Raw genomic sequence first — 19,853 nt, 5'->3', positions numbered from 1 at the left:
ATCCAAAGGAGAGGATGTAACTTTCAGCCACTGTTTTGCTTTTGAAAGGTATTTTTGGAGGGACCTTAACTGTAAGGCATCACAATACACTGTGTCTGTGTCTCATCCTGATATGTTTTTGACACAAAGAATTGGAAGTAGGTTGTTTGCCTCTTCGGTATTCTTAGAAGAGACTAATCATAGAATTTATGAAAAAAAGTTATGATATGCTTTCCAGTCCTCTCTTTCTGCCCCTTTACCCTCTCAGCAATGACATTCTTTCCTCCAGGACCTTTCTTAGGACTGTCCAGAGGTTTCCACACTGTGTAGGACAGTAGTTAATTGGTTATTGAATTTGAAAACCCCTCTTTAACATCATAAATGTTTTCAGAGCCACGCATGATAAGTAAATATCTTGGAGAAAATACATAATGAGAAAAACCGCTAGATAATTAGTAATGATTTTAAATGAATTTATATTCTGGTAGTCACAATGGAATCTCCATAAATGGGAATTAGAGTAGTGGCTACATGTTACGAGGCACTTTTTCATTCGCATTGCAATGTTCAGTATTAGTATAGATTTGTGAACTCCTCATAGTACCATTGCAGACTCCCCACATCTGGGACTGGTACAGATTTTTAATGAGCCCCTACTCAGTTTTTTTACATATTATCGTATTTCTAGTGTGTGTTGTATTTGGCCCTTGAGTTGTTTAGAAGTCTAAGAGGGGTTCCCTGGATTTGCGGGAGTAGGTGAGCCACACGTCCTTCTCCTCCTCCCACCACCTTCTCCTCCCCTGAGGGTTCCCTGGTTTGCAGTCTTTTATGTGGACTTGAAAAAGATGTGTTTTCTCCAGTCGTTGGATATATATATTCAGTTAACTGTACTGTTCAGATTTGCTCTAGAGCTACTGAATTTTGTCTACTGTGTCTATCGATTTACTGAAAGGGTCGTATAAATGTTCCACTCTGATAATAGATTTCTCAGTTTCTCTATGTGGCTCTTTAAGTTTGTTTTATGTATTTTTGATGGTATGTGATAAGGTGATGAATGTTTTCTATTTTCTACTTTAGTATTCTATTTTCCTGGTGAATTAAACCTTTTTTTTAAGAAAACAAATTTTATTACCATATAGTTGACTTACAAAGTTGCGTTAGTTTCAGGTGTACAACATATTAACTCAGTTATGCATATATGTGTTCCTTTTCAGATTCTTTTCCCATATAGGTTATTATAGAATATTGAGTAGATTTCCCCCATGCTGTACAGTAGGGTCTTGTTACCTATTTGTTTTCTATAGTGTGTATATATGAACTCTTTTTTGATGTGTCATGACTCTAAAGTTTTGTTGTTTTTTTTTTTCCTTCTTGGTCTAAGTATTTTCTCTTGGTCCATTTTACATTAATTTGCATCATGTTTTGTGAGTTAGAAAGGAAAGTAAAAATATATGTTGATTGGATATTTTTCCTATCAAGCTTTCTGCTTCATTTTAAATGTGTTTCTTTTAAACAGCCTAAATCTAAATTTTGATGGTATCATCCCAAAATATTTGTCTTTTAAATTGATATTTAAATTCATGTGTATTTAATATAGTAACTGATCTATTTGTTTTTATTTCTGTTATCTCCTTTTTCCTTCATATTTATCTTGCTTTTGGATTTATTCAGGTTTCTCTCCTTCCCCACACCCTGTTTTTTTTCCTCTGTTATTTAGAATTTACATACTTATTTTTGTGGCTTCAGTGATTTTCCTAGCTGCTTTAAGATGCATATGTAACTTAAAGCCTGAAATTAATATGTATGTTTACCCACGTCTAAACAATAAAAGAGCATTAGAATGGTTGCACATTGATCTCCCCCTCTCAGCTTTAGAAGATCCTAGATGATTGCCACTCCCTGTTTGCAACAAATTCATCATTGCTATTACTGGTTGGTATTTTAGTGCTTGTCCATGTGTCTAAAAATATTTTCCCTCTTTTTTTCCTCTGTACATTTCAAACCTTCCATTGGAATCCTTTCCTTTTTTTTTTTTTTTCTTTCTAAAACGGCTCTTCTAAATTTCCTTCAGCAAGAATCTTTAGGTAGAAAATTTTCTCTGTTACGTTTTCCCAAAAATGACCTTAATTTCCCTCTGAAAATATGGTTTCTTGGGGTTCAGGATTTCAGATTGGCAGTTATTTTATCACAGCACACAGAAGACACCATCCCATTGTATTCTAGCATCCACTGACGCTAAGAAGTCAGTGATAGATTTAAACATCATTCCTTAGCAGGTAATCTGTCTTTTCTTTCTAGCTTTTAATATCTTCACTTTTCTTTGTTGTTCTGCAGTTTCACAGTGATGCTGTGAGCTATGGATTTCTTTTTCTTTTTTCCCATTTTGAATTTATTGGACTTCCTAGATCTGAGGTTCTCTTCTACATCATTAGAAAGTTGTAAACTTGTATATGTTGACTGTTGCCTCTCCCATCCCCCACACCTACTATCTGCTTGTTATACTTTCAAGTACTTTTATTCCATGCAAGTTATCTTTTTACCCTCACCTACATACTTCTCAACCTCTTCCTAACATTTTCCGTCTCTTTTGACTCTGAACTACACTGAAATAATATATTCAGCTATGTCTTCCAGCTCAGTAATTCTCTCTTCATCTACTGTTTATTACAGTCACTAAGCATTTTATTTCAGTTATGATCATTCTTCTTTTATAGAAGTTTCATTGAATTCTTGAAAGTCTGTTCTTTCACTGTTTATGGGCTTGTCTTCCCTGTTCACATTTTTATATTTTTAATTGCCTTAAACAAGTTAAATATTATTTATTCATTAATGTTTAATTATTATAAAATTATTTTCAGAATTGGTCTGACCATTCCAGTGTCTTATATCTATTATTTATTCAGCTAGTTTTTTTTTTTATTGAGCCTTGTTTCTTTGTGTGTTATTTATTTACTTATTTAGTTTGTTGCTGTATTGCTAGCAACTCCTTTTTCTTGGAACTTTATCTGTGGGAATTCTTTGAGATGCATGTCAACTTTAAGTCCTCTATTTTATTGGGTTTTTTTGAGTTACTTGCCATATCCCCATGTGGAAACCTCTTTATATTATATTCTTCCTTTGAAATTTTTATGAATACTAATACAGTAATTTTGATATCAAAATTGTGTGTGAGAAATTGTGATTGTGGTTTAAGATTCTTAGGAAGAATCTTTTTTTTTTTTTTTCCTTCACCCAGCGCTGAGGTGGAAACAGGCAAGTTATTTAGCTGCCCTCCTCTACATGAGCCATATAAGCAGGATATAGCTATTTGAGACTCCTACTTTATGATGGAATTTCCTATTACATTGTGTATTGGAGGGGTGAATCTAGGCTTTTCTTTTTTTTTCTTTTTCATAATGATTTTTATTTTTTACATTATAGCTGGTTTACAATGTTCTGTCAATTTTCCACTGTACAGCAAAGTGACACAGCCACACAAACATGTATACATTATTTTTTATCACATTGTCATGCTCCATTATAAGTGACTAAATATAGTTCCCAGTGCTATACAGCAGGATCTCATTTCTAATCCATTCCAAAGGCAATAGTTTGCATCTATTAACCCCAAATTCCCAATCCATCCCACTCCCTCCCCCTTGGCAACCACGAGTCTGTTTTCCATGTCCATGATTCTCCTTTCTGTGGAAAGGTTCATTTGTGCCATGTATTAGATTCCAGATATAAGTGATATCATATGGTATTTGTCTTTCTCTTTCTGACTTACTTCACTCAGGGTGAGAGTCTAGTTCCATCCATGTTGCTGCAAATGGCATTATTTTGTTCTTTTTATGGCTGAGTAGTATTCCTTTGTGTATATATACTACATCTTCTTAATACAGTCATCTGTTGATGGACATTTAGGTCATTTCCATGTCTTGGCTATTGCGAGTTGTGCTGCAATGAACATGCAGGTGCATGTGTCTTTTTCAAGGAAAGTTTTGTCCAGTTATATACCCAAGAGTGGAATTGCTGGGTCAATGGTAGTTCTATGTATAGTTTTCTAAGTTACCTCCATACTGTTTTCCATAGTGGTTGCACCAATTTACATTTCCACCAACAGTGCAGGAGGGTTCCCTTTTCTCCACACTCTCTCCAGCATTTATTTGTGGACTTATAAATGATGGCCATTCTGACTGGTGTGAGGTGGTACCTCATAGTAGTTTTGGTTTACATTTCTCTAATAATCAGTGATGTTGAGCATTTTTTCATGTGCTTGTTGGACATCTGTATATCTTCTTTGGAGAAATGTCTCTTCAGGTATTCTGCCCATTTTTCAATTGGGTTGTTGGCTTTTTTGCTGTTGAGTTGTACAAGTATTTTGTATATTTTAGAGATTAAGCCCTTTCAGTTCCATAGTTTAAAACTAGTTTCTCCCATTCTGCAAGTTGTCTTTTGTAGTTTTTTTTTTTTTTTAATGATTGTCTTTGCTGTGCAAAAGCTTGTCAGTTTTATTCGGTCCTATTGGTTTATTTTTGTTTATATTTCCATTGCTTTGGGAGACTAACCTAAGAAAACATTTGCACCGTTGATGTCAGAGAATGTTTTGCCTATGTTCCCTTCCAGGAGTTTGATGGTGTCTTGTCTTATATTTAAGCCATTTTTAGTTTATTTTTGTGCGTAGTGTGACAGTGTGTTCTAGTTTCATTGATTTACATGTGGCTGTCCAGGTTTCCCAGCACCACTTGCTGAAAAGGCTGTCTTTTTCCCATTTTATATTCTTGCTTCCTTTGTCGAAGATTAATTGAATGTAGCTGTCTGGGTTTATTTCTTGGTTCTCTATTCTGTTCCATTGGTCTGTCTGCCTGTTTTGGTACCAATACCGCACTGTCTTAATGACTGTGGCTTTGTAATATTGCCTGAAGTCTGGGAGAGTTATGCCTTCTGCTTGGTTTTTGTTCCTCAGGATTGCTTTGGCAATTCTGAGTCTTTTGTGCTTCCGTATACATTTTTTATTGTTTCTTCTAGTTCTGTGAAAAATGTCATGGGTAATTTGATAGGGATTGCATTGAATCTGTAGCTTGCTTTGGGTAGTATGGCCATTTTTACAATATTAATTTTTCTATCCCAGGAACATGGGAAATCTCCATTTCTTTGCATCTTCGTTAATTTCCTTTATTAATGTTTTATAGTTCTCAGCCTGTAAGTTTTTCACCTCCTTGGTCAGGTGTATTCCCAGGTATTTGATTTTTTTGGGTGCAATTTTAAAAGGTATTGTATTTTTAATTCCTTTTCTAATATTTCATTGTTAGGATACAGAAATGCAACTGATTTCTGAATGTTAATCTTATATCTGGCTACTTTGCTGAATTTGTTGATCAGTTCAAGTAGTTTTTGGGTTGAGTCCTTAGGGTTTTCTAAATATAGTATCATGTCATCTGTATGTGACAATTTTACCTCTTCCAGTTTGGATACATTTTATTTCTTTTGTGTGTCTGATTGCTGTGGCTAGGTTTTGTTTGTTCTTCTTTTTCTAATTCATTTTGGTGGTGGGTTAAGTTGTTGATCTGAGATTTTCCTTCTTTTTTAAGGAAGGCTTGTATTTCTTTGAATTTCCCTCTGAGCACTGCTTTTGTGGCATCCCATAGATTTTGAGTGGTTGTGTTTTCATTATCATTTGTCTCAACCTATTTTTTAATTTCCTTCTTGATTTCCTCATTGACCCATTGGTTTTTTGGTAACATGTTATTTAGTCTCTATGTAGTTAGTTTTTTCTCATTTATTTTCCTATGGTTGATTTCTACTTTCATGCTATTTTGGTCAGAGAAGATACTTGAAATAATTTCTATATTCTTAAATTTGTTAAGGTTAGCTTTGCACCCCAATATGTGATCAATCCTTGAGAATGTTCCATGTGCACTTGAGAAGAATGTGTATTCTGATTTTTTTTTGGATGTAATGTCTTGAAAATGTTGATTAAGTCTAACTTTTCTACTGTGTCATTTAGGATCTCTGTTGCCTTAATGATTTTCTGTCTAAAGGATCTGTGCATTGATGTCAGTGGGGTGTTAAAGTCTCCTACTGTTATTGTGTTCCCATCAATTTCTCCTTTTATGTCTGTTAGTATTTGTTGTAGGTATCTGGGTGCTCCTATATTATGGGCATATATATTGATGATTGTAATATCCTCTTCTTGAATGGATCCTTTAACCATTAAATAGTGTCCTTCTTTGTCTTTCTTTATGGCCTTCATTTTAAAGTCTATTTTGTCTGAGATGAGTATTGCAACTCCTGCTTTCCTGTCTTGCCCATTGGCATGAAATATCTTTTCCCATCACCTCACTTTCAATCTATATGTGTCCTTTGCTCTAAGGTGAGTCTCATGTAGACAGCAGATTGTAGGTTATTGCTTTTTTTATCCAATCTGCCACTCTGTATCTTTTGATTGGAGCATTCAGTCCGTTGACATTTAAGGTAATTACTGATAGATACATTTTTATTGCCATGTTAAACCTTGTTTTCTGTTTTTGCTTGGATGGTTTCCATTTATTTTATGCTTGAGTACCTTTCTTTTTAGTTTTTATGAATGTAACGTTTGGTTTTGATTTGTGGTTGCCCTGCTTTTTAAGTATGTTAACCCCTTCCTGTATCTACTTGCTTTAGCCTGATAGTAATATAGGCTCAAACACATTATTTAAAAAACAAAAAGAATCCATATGTTTTACTTTCCTTCCCCACATTCTGTGATTTCAAAGTCTTTTTTTAACATCTTCATGTTTGTCCTTTTGCTCTTCCTTGTATTTATCATCACTTTTACAGTAGTGTTTTTTTTTTTTTCCTCCTATTTTAGATGTGTATGCTGGTTTATTTAGGAGATTTCTTTCCAGTTGTGGTATCCTCCATCCTATTTCTTCTTACTTTTTTTTTATTTAGAGAAGTCCTTTTAGTATTACTTTTAGAATGGGTTTACTATTGTTGTACTCCTTTAGCTTTTGTTTGTTGGAGAAATTCTTTATTTCCCCTTCTATTTTAAATTATATTCTTGCTGGATAGAATATTCTAGGCTGTAAATTTTTTCCTTTCAGCACTTTAAATAATTTTGCCACTCCCTTCTGGCCTATAGTGTTTCTGTAGAGAAATCAGCTGATAGCCTTATGGGGGTTCCCTTATAATTAACACTTTTTTTTTTCTCTTCCTGCCTTTAGAACCCTCTCTTTATCTTTAACTTGCCTTTTTTATTATAATATGCCTTGTGTGGTCCTTTTTGGGTTCAACTTGTTTGAGGCCCTCTGTGCTTCCTGTATCTTGGTATCAGTTTCCTTTAGATTTGGAAAGGTTTCGGACATAATTTCTTCAAATATATTTTCAATCCCCTTTTCTTTTTCTTCTCCTTCTGGAATTCCTATTATGCGTAGACTGGCTAGCTTTATATTATCCCATAGATCTCTTATATTGCTTCCGTGTTTTTTCTTTTGGTTTTCTGTCTGCTGTCCCAATTGGGTGATTTCCGTTACTCTATCTTCCACGTCACTGATTCATTCCTCTGCATTATTCACTCTGCTCTTTAGTGCCTTATCTCAGTTTGCATCTCTGCAAATGAATTTTCTAATGTTTCTGTGTTCCTCCTTACATTTTCTAGTTCCTTTCTGAAGAAATCTGCATTACTGTTCATATCCACTCTTAATTCCTTGATATTCGGCCTTAATTCCTTCAGTATTTTCGCTATCTCCCTTTTGAACTCAGTGTCTCTCAGACTGCAGTGGTCTCTTTCATTGTTTGCTGCTTCATGTGAATTCTTTTTTTTTAACTGGGTATGGTCCCTGACCTTCTTCATCTTGCTTATGTTTTTCTTTTTCTGTGAGTTTAGGGAAGTGAAACTGTAGTCTTGGAAGGCTGCTTCTATGAAGGAGTGTAATGTCTTACTCCTCTGCCATCTTGACCCACCCTTAGGCTTCTATTTCTTATGCTCTGGTCCCTGTGAAACTACCAGAGGTGAAAATCAAAATCTCCAGAGTTTTCTAAGAGCCCTTAAACTGAAACCTAGGTGTGCGCTTACCTCCTCAGGTTCTTGTTGTCACTTCATTTTGAGACTATTTTTTCCCTTTATTTCATGTCATCCGAAAGGTGTATTTTTAAAAATAAATTTTCATACTTTATCCAGGGTGTTTCAGCTGAGAGGGAAACTCAGGGTAGCTAATAAACCTTTCTGCTGGGAATAGAACATATATTGTTTCATTTAATTTTACCATCAACCCTCTTCCATGGGGAGGAAGAGATAAATACAGTCAGAGAATCAAACAGTTAATAACAATTTGGTGTAAAACTGGATATCCTAGTCAAGGCCATGACTCTTCCTTTTTTTTCTCTTCTTTTTCCAAATTTTGTGGTTTGGCCCTCTCTTTACAGAGTCTTGAAGAGATAAGTACATTCATTCTACCAGGTAGCCCTGAATGTGTTTTGTAACAGTGATTACTGTAAAGAATTTAGGACTTGCTTAGATTAATTTATGTCCTATTCTCGAGGAATGTAGCAATTAAGTAAATCTAGGAATATGATACTTTGAGTTCTTGGAATGAATACCTAAACACTTTTTTCCTGGATCATTCCTTTGTTTTTTGTTTTTTGTCTTTTTGCCTTTTCTAGGGCTGCTCCTGTGGCATATGGAGATTCCCAGGAAAGGGGTCCAATCGGAGCTGTAGCTGTCGGCCTACACCAGAGCCACAGCAATGCCAGATCTGAGCCACATCTGCGACCTACACCACAGCTCACGGCAACACCAATCTTTAACCCACTGAGCAAGGGCAGGGATCGAACCCACAACCTCATGGTTCCTAGTCAGATTCTGTAACCTCTGAGCCATGACGGAAACTCCCCTCCTGGATCATTCTTAAGAATAGAAACCTACCCATGAAATTATTCCCAGTGACAAGCCTTACCAAGCCCAACTTGTGACATTTATGAAGCATCTGCAGTACCTTTAAACATGCACGCATGCATCAAATTTAGTACTTTGCTTTTGAACATACTGGGTTTCTTTTGGGGAATGGAAGATGTTCTGATTTGTACATGGAGTACGTTAAAGCCAATTCATTTACTTAATAATAGCATAGAAGCAATCGAGGTATACTTTGGACCATTCAAGGAAATAATATATTTTATTTTATTTTATTTTATTTTATTTTATTTTATTTTATTTTATTTTATTTTATTATTTTATTTTATTTTATTTTATTTTATTATTTTATTTTATTTTATTTTATTTTATTTTATTTTATTTATTTTTGTCTTTTCAGGGCCACACCCACAGCATATGGAGGTTCCCAGGCTAGGGGTCTAATTGGAGCTGTAGCCACTAGCCTATACCACAGCCTCAGCAACACCAGATCCGAGCCATGTCTGCAACCTACACCACAGCTCATGGCAACACTGGATCCTTAACCCCCTGAGCAAGGCCAGGCATCACACCCGCAACCCTATGCTTCCTAGTCGGATTCATTTCCGCTGTGCTGCAATGGGAATTACTCAAGGAAATAATATATTTTAAATGCCTATACACTGCAAAAAATTTAGGCCTCACCTGATAATAGCATTATTTGTAATTAATAGTTTCATCTTCATTAGTGACATGCAGCTCCTAATTGTTGTGGTATGTCTTTCTTCTTATGGTTACAGACAAAACTTCCTGGAAACATCTTCATAAATATTAAATAATATATAGGGAAACTAGAGTCACATTTTTTGACCCTCCAAATAAAATCCCAAAGCCCTTCCCCATGGTCTGCGGGACTCTGCATGCTCTTGCCTCCTGGACCCCTCTGAGCTCAGACCTCCTACTCCCCTTTCTGCCTGCTCTTCTCCAGTCACATTGGTTCCTCATTTTTTACACACATCAAACACCTCTCTTTCCTTCTCTTTGTACTGCTGTTCTTTTAGTAACTATATGGCTCATGTTCTCACCTTATTAAAGTCTTTGCTTAGATGTCACTATTCTAAAGGAGCTGTTCTGATCAAACCTTTCTACTAGCACATGCATCAGTCTGATATTACTGTGCAACAACCACAGTATCTCAGTTACAAACAACCGTGCACACCTCTGGGTCAGCTGGGTGACTGACCAATCTAGGTTGAGGTTGGTGGTTGCTTTCCCTCAAGCTACCTCTGGGTCTGTCTGTAGGTGGCTTCTCACTGCAGTGTGAACTCATGTCTGCTTCATGTCTTTCATTTTTGTGTGCCTGGGATATGGCATGGCATAGGTGCTCAGTAAAGTAAGTAAAGCAATGAATATATGTAATAGGAATTAAAAGAATAAGTAGATATAATAGAAATTAAGTAAAATAATTCACTTAGCCTCTTAAAACATGAAATAATTGATGTAAGAACTCAAGGTAATTCTGTCTCGTCCTCTTATTTTATTTTCACATATTCAGATCAGAGAACAGGCACGTGTTTCTCGGGCCTGGTGAATGGCCGCTGCGCACAAGAGCTTCCAGGCAGAATGACAAAATCACAATGCTGCTGTGAGCCTGGCCGCTGCTGGGGCGTTGGAACCATTCCTGAAGCCTGTCCTGTCAGAGGCTCTGGTGAGCTGCTGTCTGCTAGTCTCCTCAGGAAACAGTGTTAGGAAAATTAGTAACAATAATGTACTTTGGTGTTTTCCTTAAAGACAAGTTATATTTGCATTCCTCTTAGTGTTCGTATTCAATATGACTTGGGTGTTTTGTGGGGGTTGTTTTTTTTTTTGTTGTTGTTGTTGTTGTTTTTTGTCTTTTTGCTATTTCTTTGGGCTGCTCCCGAGGCATATGGAGGTTCCCAGGCTAGGGGTCGAATCAGAGCTGTAGCCGCCAGCCTACACCAGAGCCACAGCAACGCGGGATCCGAGCCACGTCTGCAACCTACACCACAGCTCACGGCAACACCGGATCGTTAACCCACTGAGCAAGGGCAGGGACCGAACCCGCAACCTCATGGTTCCTAGTCGGATTTGTTAACCACTGCGCCACGACGGGAACTCCTTGTTTTTTTTGTTTTGTTTTGTTTTTGAGGTTTGTTTTTATTATATCCAATTTGTTAATGTTAGAAAAAAAATCCTAAAACCTGATCATGATTGGACTTTAAACAAGTATTTTTGAAAATTATCTTGAATGTCAGTATTTCCATTGTTATAAAATCTAATTTGGGAGCTTAAATATCTTTGAATAACAAATTTGGCCTTCATTTATATTTTATTTCAAGAATACCTTCAGTTTATAGTGTCCCAGTCCTTAAAGATCTAACCTCTCTTTTCTAATGACCTTTAAGACTGAGAATATAGGGGTAGGAGGAGCCCTCTCATGTGCTTTGCTGTATTAACTGCTGCATAACTGAGGCTTTACCAGGAAGTACTTTAGATGAAGAAAAAGTAGTTCCTCTTATTAATGTAATATGCATAGTAAAGTACAATAAGTGTTTATCACATAAAGGTATATTGAGAATATGCTACTCTCTTGTGTTTATATTATGTTATGAATATTATGAAAAATAAACTTTTTGAAATAGGTTTATAAAGATATGTATCTATATGGACTTTCAGGAAAAAAGTAAGATACGTTCTTTCTAAATCTCTAAGCCATGAAATACCAAAATTGAGTAGTAAAAAAATTTTTAAAGCAGAGTTAATGCATGGTATAAAATTTTGGAAACTCACCTTTCCACTAGTAATAGATAATAGAAATATTAATACTCATACAATTACTTGAGTTAAATAGTTTTCATTTTTTCTTTTTCTTCCTTTTTTTTTTTTCAGGGCTATACCTGCTGCATATGGAAGTTCCCAGGCTAGGGGCTGAATGGGAGGTAGAGCTGCTGGCTTAAGCCACAGCCACAGCAGTGCGGGATCCAGCTGTGTCTGTGACCTACGCTGTAGCTCACTGCAATGCCTGATCCCTGACCCACTGAGCAAGACCGGGGATCAAACCCATGTCATCATGGATACTAGTCAGATTCATTTCTGCTGCACCACAGCAGGAATTCTCAGTTTTCATTTTTTCTTACATGGTGACCTAATTCTGAGAACAGTTAAGGAAGTAAGGCAGTCACTGTATTATTGCTTCTTTTCCCTCAGCTTTGATACTTGGGAAGATAATGAGCAGATTTAAAAGCTTACTAAAAAACTATCTTATGTTAAAATCCACATTAGAAAAAAAAATTACTCTTAAGCCATATTAGTCCTTTAAAGAGAAGAAAAGAGATAAGATATGTAGGTACAGTACTCACAGAGATTTAAGTAAAACCAAGTGTACACAATGAATTACTTAAAAGTTTAATTTGCATCCATTCAACTAAATTTTGTGCATTTAGAATTATACCTTGAATTTTGTGAGTTGCATTTAAGTACATAAAATCCATGTGTATATAGAGATGATTCTTTGGTTATGCAGCTAAGCTAAAATATGATGTTTAATTTTTTCTGAAAGATCATTATTTTTTCCTGGTCTTGCTAGCATTGAAAATTTTTATCAAAATAATAACTTACTTATTCATTTCTGTATATAGATAACCTAAAATGATTATTATGATACGTAAATTGCCTTTTATACAAAAATCCATCTGTGTTTAACTGAATTTTTTTTTTTTAAGAGGAATATCGCAGACTTTGTATGGATGGACTTCCAATAGGAGGAGTTCCAGGGAGTGCTGGTTCCAGACCTGGAGGCGCTGGGGGAAATGGCTTTGCTCCAAGTGGCAATGGCAATGGCTATGGTCCAGGAGGGACAGGCTTCATCCCCATTCCTGGAGGGAATGGCTTTTCTCCTGGTGTTGGGGGAGCTGGTGTAGGGGCCGGGGGACAAGGGCCCATCATCACTGGATTAAGTGAGTGTTCACTTTTTGTGTAGACTCTTTAGTTTTCTGCCTTAAATAATATTATAATATCTAACTTTTTCCCTAAATGATAGTGTGTGTGTGTTTACTTGTGTGTCTGTGTGGAGAAACGTATTTTAGGGCTTGAAACGATGTAATAAAATCTTAGGAAAGTATTATTTTTATGCTCTATAAACTTTCTAAATTGGAGAAAAGAATGAGTGACCCAGCTTCTCGCTGAAAATAGACAGCATGGTAGTAGTCCTAAGTCCAGATCACACCGTTAAAGAGCACTTTTTTTGGTCGCAGTGTATTTCATTTGGCCATTTGCAGCTGCCCTGATCATACACACCTTGAATATTTTTCCAGGACTGTTTCTTAGCTGAGATAAACTAAATAAGTCGTGCTCTGTGCCTATACAAATATTATAATGAAATATCTTTATTTTCCTCACCCTTTTTTTGTTGAATAACTTAAGAAATTGAGAACTGTGGGCTTCAAGCCAGAATTGGCATTGGTGTGCTTAACATTTAAGTTCATTATTTTTAAAATAACTACCTTGCTAATAATATTTAATGATGTCCTACAGTGTTAGGTTTATTCTTTTTGGCATATTGCCTATTTAGTATATCTGAGTATTCAGCACAGCTATAAGATAAGAGATGGAAAACATTCAAGTGTTAAGTAGAACATTCCTGAAATTTTTAAAAGGACATCATTATGGGCAAAGTTTCCAGATGTATACCTTAACAAATACAGGTTACAACCATGTGTCTACAGAATAGTTGTTAGATCCTCAACATTAAAGTTTTAATAAAACACAAAATAATGTGGACTTTTGATATATATATGCCTAATTAAAGTACTATTAAATATCCTCTAAAAATCAATTTTAAGAAAAGTAACCCATGTTGGAAAGATGAAATATCATTTGTGCTCTGATTTTTCCCTAGCTATTCTGAACCAGACAATAGATATCTGTAAGCATCACGCTAATCTCTGTTTAAATGGACGCTGCATACCTACTGTTTCTAGCTATCGATGTGAATGCAACATGGGTTACAAGCAGGATGCAAATGGGGATTGCATAGGTAAGCTCATGATTCTTTCATTCTTCATAGCTTTTTCATAGTTTTTAGACTACAGGAACAAATTGGACTGAATATGATTTTTTTAAAAAGCCTTTTGAAGTAAAGCTAATTTCCAAGCTCTCTCTCCTGTGTGCATGCTCGTCCATGTGTTCCCTTAACCTACTGTTGAGCTGCACCACTTCAAGAATTCCCAACCCTTCTGGCCCTAAATGTTCTGTCTCTCCCTCTTTCCTTCCTTCTTAGCTGAGCAACACTGGCTGTATGGTGGCATCACTAAAATGCACAAGAAGGCAGAATTTGGAAGTCTCTTTTGGATCTGAGTTTTAGGCATCTCAGATGCTTAATTATAGAGGTCTAAAGCTAAAAGGGGTGGCCAGGACTAGTGTTACAGATTTAGGAACCAAAAATATACTTGTGGTTATTAGAACCATGAGGGTGAATGTTGCCACCCAGGCTGAACAACAGAAAGAGTAAAAAGACAGCAGTACTACTGAAGCTGGAACCCTGTGGACCAGCAACAAGAAAACTTAGTAAATATACTGAAGAAACGGCAAAATAATCTACAAAGTATATGTCACTGAAGCCATGAAAGGGTACACGTTTAAGAGAAAAGGAGCATTGAGTTTTAAGTGTGGCAGATGCAAGAAGGACAAAAACACTTTTGTATTTGGTAATGAAGAGTTTTAATGATCTTTTAGGAGTAGTTTCGGGACCATGAAGATTGAACCTTTTTGAGATTGTTCTTTTATTTATTCATCTTATTAGCAAATGATCCTATATGTATTTCATGATTAGCATAGCCCTAAATACCAGATTTGGGTTCAGGTCTTATGCTGTAAAATATAAATGATAGGAGTTCCTGTCATGGCTCAGGAGTTAACGAACCCAACTAGCATCCGTGAGGATGCAGGTTTGATCCCTGGCCTTGCTCAGTGGATTAAGGATCCGGCGTTGCCGTGAGCTGTGGTGCAGATCGCAGATGCGGCCTGGATCCAGCGTTGCTGTGGCTGTGGCATAGGCCACTGGCGGCTTCAGCTCTTATTCAGCCCCTAGCCTGGGAACCTCCATATGCCATGGGTGCAGCCCTAAGAAGACTATATATATATCGGCCAGGAATATATAGAGATAGGCCAGGGATAGAGAAAATGTAATGGTTTTCCCAAGTAAAATTGAAAACATACACACACTAAGATTATGAAAAAATGTGAGACAAATATGATGTTTTGGAAAAACTGATCACTCTGAAACTATGTACAGGGATACAAAATCAAAATGATTAAATAAGGCTTAGTCCAGGGTCCTTATATACAGGCGCACAGGTTTTGCACTGCATAACTCTCAAGTGTACCATTCGCAAAATCTAAATAAATAACACACCCTAGGCTTATGCACTATATAACCACATATGCATCAGCCAGGGCTTAGCAGATACTACTTGAAGCTTATTTAATGATAGACCAGGTAGTTATTTTTAGAACACCAGGACATACTGATGTAGTCTTATATGACTTAAAAGTGATTTTACCACCAAATGATATGTTCGTAAGTATACAGTATACAGAATATCCCCTCTTGCACATACTTAAACAGTTACAGTCTATCAAATTGTAATTTAATGGACTGTTTTTGTTTTGCTGTTACTATTTGTCATCCATGTGTCACTGTGTAATCCATCAACCAACAAGCAAAAATAGGCCAAAAGTTTCATTTTCTGTGAATTAGCCAAAGACCCCCATTTAGTTCATGTTAGCACCAAGGTACACTTTCTTAGCTAGTAAAACACCTATGCTCTGGGGGAACCACTGGTATAAACAACCATCTTCTGTAGTCATGCTGTCTGGTTGACTGGCAGCCCAGCCTTAACTAAGTTCCTCTAGAGAAATAGGTCCTGCAGTGATTTCAGTGAAGACAGTTTTCTCAGTTCTCCCAAGGGCGATGTGTGGTTAGTACCTCTAGATGCACAAGAGATGAGTTAATCACTTAGCAGTGGATGTCTTAAGATGATAGGCCTGAACTTTTCCTGGAACCCAAGTGAGAAGGGCTGCTATAACCCTTTTTATAACATCTAATGTAGCACTGAGAATACAAGTCTGCACAGTTGATAATGTTAATATACATCTCAAACTTCTATGTTTGTTATAATGGTTCCATTTTAGATTGATCTCATCACCAGCTCCGCAATTAAAACCTAGGCATGGAGTTCCTGTGGTGGCTCAGTGGTTAACGAATCCGACTAGGAACCATGAGGTTGTGGGTTCGATCCCTGGCCTTGCTCAGTGGGTTAAGGATCCAGTGTTGCCGTGAGCTGTGGTGTAGGTTGTAGATGCGGCTCGGATCCCACGTTGCTGTGGCTCTGGTGTAGGCTAGTGGCTATAGCTCGGATTAGACCCCTAGCCTGGGAACCTCCATAAGCCAAGGGAGCAGCCGAAGAAATGGCAAAAAGACAAAACAAAACAAAACAAAAACCTAGGCAGAGTTCTTGTTTTTTTTTTTTATCATTATAATATGTAGGGCAGTAATGAGTTATTGAGGCATATTTTCATAAAATCAGTTTTTCGTATTTTTAATCCTGTACTGTTTCTCGTAGCAGCTTTAATCAATTTGAGTTTATAAACAGCAAGTTGAGATGTCAGAAAAAGATAGGAGGATATAAGTGACTAAGGTTTTAAATTAATGGACTAGTATTTTGTACTAGTATTTTGAGGAATAACAAACTGCCTTTTACTGTTGGGAAATTTGGTTAGATGTCTGACAAAGCAATGTAACTTGACAGGCAATAAAACAGTATTAAAGGATCAAAGACAAGAAAAATAGAATCAGGTCCATTTTGCTATTATGAGAATTAGTCCTGAGGCCTGAAAAATGATATTTATTCACCATATTTTTCTCTTTTTTTCCTGATAATAATACTATTCTAAAATGAAATTCTGTAAGTCCTTTAGCGTCTGCATAAGTCAGACTACTTTAGCAATGGTTTTTAACTCAATTCAAATCATTCTGTTTTGAAATAGAAATAATTTGTTTCTTTTGGTCACAGGTATTCTTAGAGTGCTTGAAAATTAAAGTGTTTTCTAAGTTGGAATATAAAGTACTTTTCAAGGATAAACATTTCTTATCCTGATAGTATTTAACCATTTTGCTAATCACTATTTCCCAATTACTTCATTTATTTTAGGAGTTTAAAATCCTGTGAATTTTGCTTAAAAATAGTCCCCAGTGAAAACATAGGAAGGACTAAAAATGCACAAACAGTAATATTTAAATTCTGTTCCTCTAAACAATCTAAAACAAAGATGATCATTTGGAGGTACTAGGCTCTGAGACTCAGAGTAAAGGAAAGACAAGAAATGCATGTTTCAGAATGAGGCAGTGGTCATTTGTGATTAGTCTAAAAGTTAAAAATCTTAAAATAATCCTGGAAAAGAAAAAAAAACACATTTTAAAATCATATGGAATTGTGTTTTTGGTGATAATAGTTTTTTTGTGTGTGATTGTTTTCACAAACAATAGTAGTTCACTCTATCTTCTCTCTTGGTGAGGTCCCTCAAGGGCTAAGGAAATAGATGAATCAAGGCTCTAATGGCAAGAGAACTGGCAGAGCTGTCATACCAAAGAGCAACCTTGGGAACAGATTCTCAAGGGGAGGAAAAGGTCCTGCAAAGTAACCCTGCTTCCCAGAAAGTTTACTGGAAAAGAGGGAATTGCGTGTATTGTCCTTCTTCACTAGAACAGAGCTTTCCAATGAGGCTTCTAGAAAGATGCATCTATGACATGTTTTTCATTGTTGCATATCAGTGTTACGTACCCAGAGAATTTAAGGGCTCCTCAGAGCTACCTACTGAAGGTGATATTGCCTGTGGAACAGACCATTAGCTACGCCTGATATGCTTGTTAACGCTAAACTCTCTCTCTCATTTTGCCTCATTCCTTTGGCTCAGTAGAATTGATGTTATCAACCAGAAGCTTATATATGAGTCTTAATGGGCTGAAACTGGCTTTGGATGACTTGAAAAAGCATTTAATCTTGTTCGTCTTTGTTGTTTTTATTTTATTTGCTATGAGTATTTTTTTTCCTCCTTTACCAGAGAGGGTTTAATTTCATTCAGTCTGAGTTTTTCTATCAATGAAGCTGGTGAGTTTTGTAGACTACAGTTCTTGTAGAAACATCTGTGGGGGGGGAAAAAAAAAGAGTAATCTCTTTATTAAAATGGTAAACCTGTGAATCACTTTTATTGTTGTATTCTCCAATTTAGCCAAAATTGTGTATGTTAGTGGCTTCTACATATATATGAAATGACAAGTCACTGTACTCTCAACATTTAGCCAGGTTTTTTAATTTGCCGGCATTCAAAATAATATTTGGTAGGCATTGCTGAAAGAAGATGAATTAAATTTTTTCTAACACTGAAAGACATGCTTTCTCTGTGATTTGATTAGTTCTCCCTGTTCAGTCTGCTGTTTGGTTGTATGGTCCTTGAATTTCTGTGATGGATTTGCACTTAATCAAGCCTTAGGGAACTTAAAGGAAAAGCAGTGATGGTTCTCACTCATAGGATTAGAACTAGTATTTGCATAAAACTTGGTTTCATACCAAAAAAAAATCTCTGTGCCCATTTTAAGATCCTCAAGAAACCAGAAGCTACTGAATAGGCTTTATTTTAATTAATTTCCATTTTTACCCCATTCTGTTTTTTACTTCAAAATATTATCCAAGCTTCAGTGCATAGTTACATATATAGTTGACTTTACCAAAAAAACCAAAAATTCCATAATTTATCAATCTTGTTTTTAAAACAAATAGAAGTGTCATGTGATACAAATATATATCTCTAAAATCTTCAATTTTCTAACTCTGTACTAAGCCTTAAAGAGGCTATTCACTTGCCCAAATTACTGTACGTAATAAGCATTTTGTAGAGTATTGGAACTCATGGCTGTGTCTTTACTGAGCCCAGGCTTTTAATCATTGTGCATTATTTAAATTGAAAAAAATCATTATTTCTTGATTAAAGCAAATTTCCTTGTACTCTCCAGTAGGCAATATTTTTGTTAATCGCCAGACTGGCCTCTGTAGTTGAAGAAAGGAATTTTTATTCATGTATAAATACTGTGATATTTAGACTGTTACCACTGACTGGCTGTCTCTCAAATTTGGAAGGCCTAAATGTACTTTAAACAAACATTTCTAGAAATGGAGTGAGGTCTATAATGGTTTCTTTTGCTACTCACAGATGTTGATGAATGCACATCAAACCCCTGCACTAATGGAGATTGTGTTAACACACCTGGATCCTATTATTGTAAATGTCATGCTGGATTCCAGAGGACTCCTACCAAGCAAGCATGCATTGGTAAGGCAGTTTACTTTCACATATGAAAATGTTCCATGAAATATAGTGAACCCAGGCTGTTGAGGTTAAAAGTAAATTTATTAAAATATGACATGGAATGAAATAAGTACTGTTACATTATTAACACTATTACTTTTTAGGACCCTCAAAGTGCTCTCTTCAAACAGACTTTTTGTGTGTATAACACAGGCAACATGGTATCTGGCTTCAAAAAAAAAATTCAGTTTATTTTCCTTCCCTAGATCACAGCTTCCTTTCTTCAAGTAACTTCAGTAGCATTGCTGCTCTCTGATTAACAGAGCTTAAGATTTATTGTCACTTTCAGCTACCATTTTCTTTGTACCTTACACATCGTCCAAGAGCAAATCATGCCTGCTCTCTATTCACAGTTTCATTGCTGTGTCTACCATTATCATCCCAACCCTCTACCTCACTGCTGATTCATCTCAGAATTGTTTTAGCAGATGGCTCTACTTGTCTTCTTTTTCACTTCCTATTCATCCACTGGCAGGTGTTTGAATCACTTAAGTCCTGCAGTTTTTATCATGTTGCTTTTTATCCAGATATTCTGTAGTGACTTTACTGTTACTCAACTCGTTGCTCTGATGTTTAAGGT

The 19,853-nt window shown here is 36.1% G+C and overlaps 1 protein-coding gene across 1 annotated transcript in view; it reads left to right on the top strand.

Annotated features, from left to right (window-relative positions):
• FBN2 (fibrillin 2) overlaps positions 1-19,853 on the top strand; it is a 219,281-nt gene that overhangs the window by 104,116 nt on the left and 95,312 nt on the right. Inside the window, exons 9-12 of the mRNA XM_047778547.1 lie at positions 10,386-10,538; positions 12,574-12,807; positions 13,749-13,886; positions 19,118-19,237. Of these exons, the coding sequence (XP_047634503.1) occupies positions 10,386-10,538; positions 12,574-12,807; positions 13,749-13,886; positions 19,118-19,237 (645 nt within the window). The remainder of the gene's footprint in view (positions 1-10,385; positions 10,539-12,573; positions 12,808-13,748; positions 13,887-19,117; positions 19,238-19,853) is intronic.

The sequence above is a fragment of the Phacochoerus africanus genome, chromosome 4 (genome assembly GCF_016906955.1).
Source record: "Phacochoerus africanus isolate WHEZ1 chromosome 4, ROS_Pafr_v1, whole genome shotgun sequence".
NCBI classification, from domain to species: Eukaryota; Metazoa; Chordata; class Mammalia; order Artiodactyla; family Suidae; genus Phacochoerus; species Phacochoerus africanus.
This window is presented reverse-complemented; position numbering and strand designations above follow the sequence as displayed.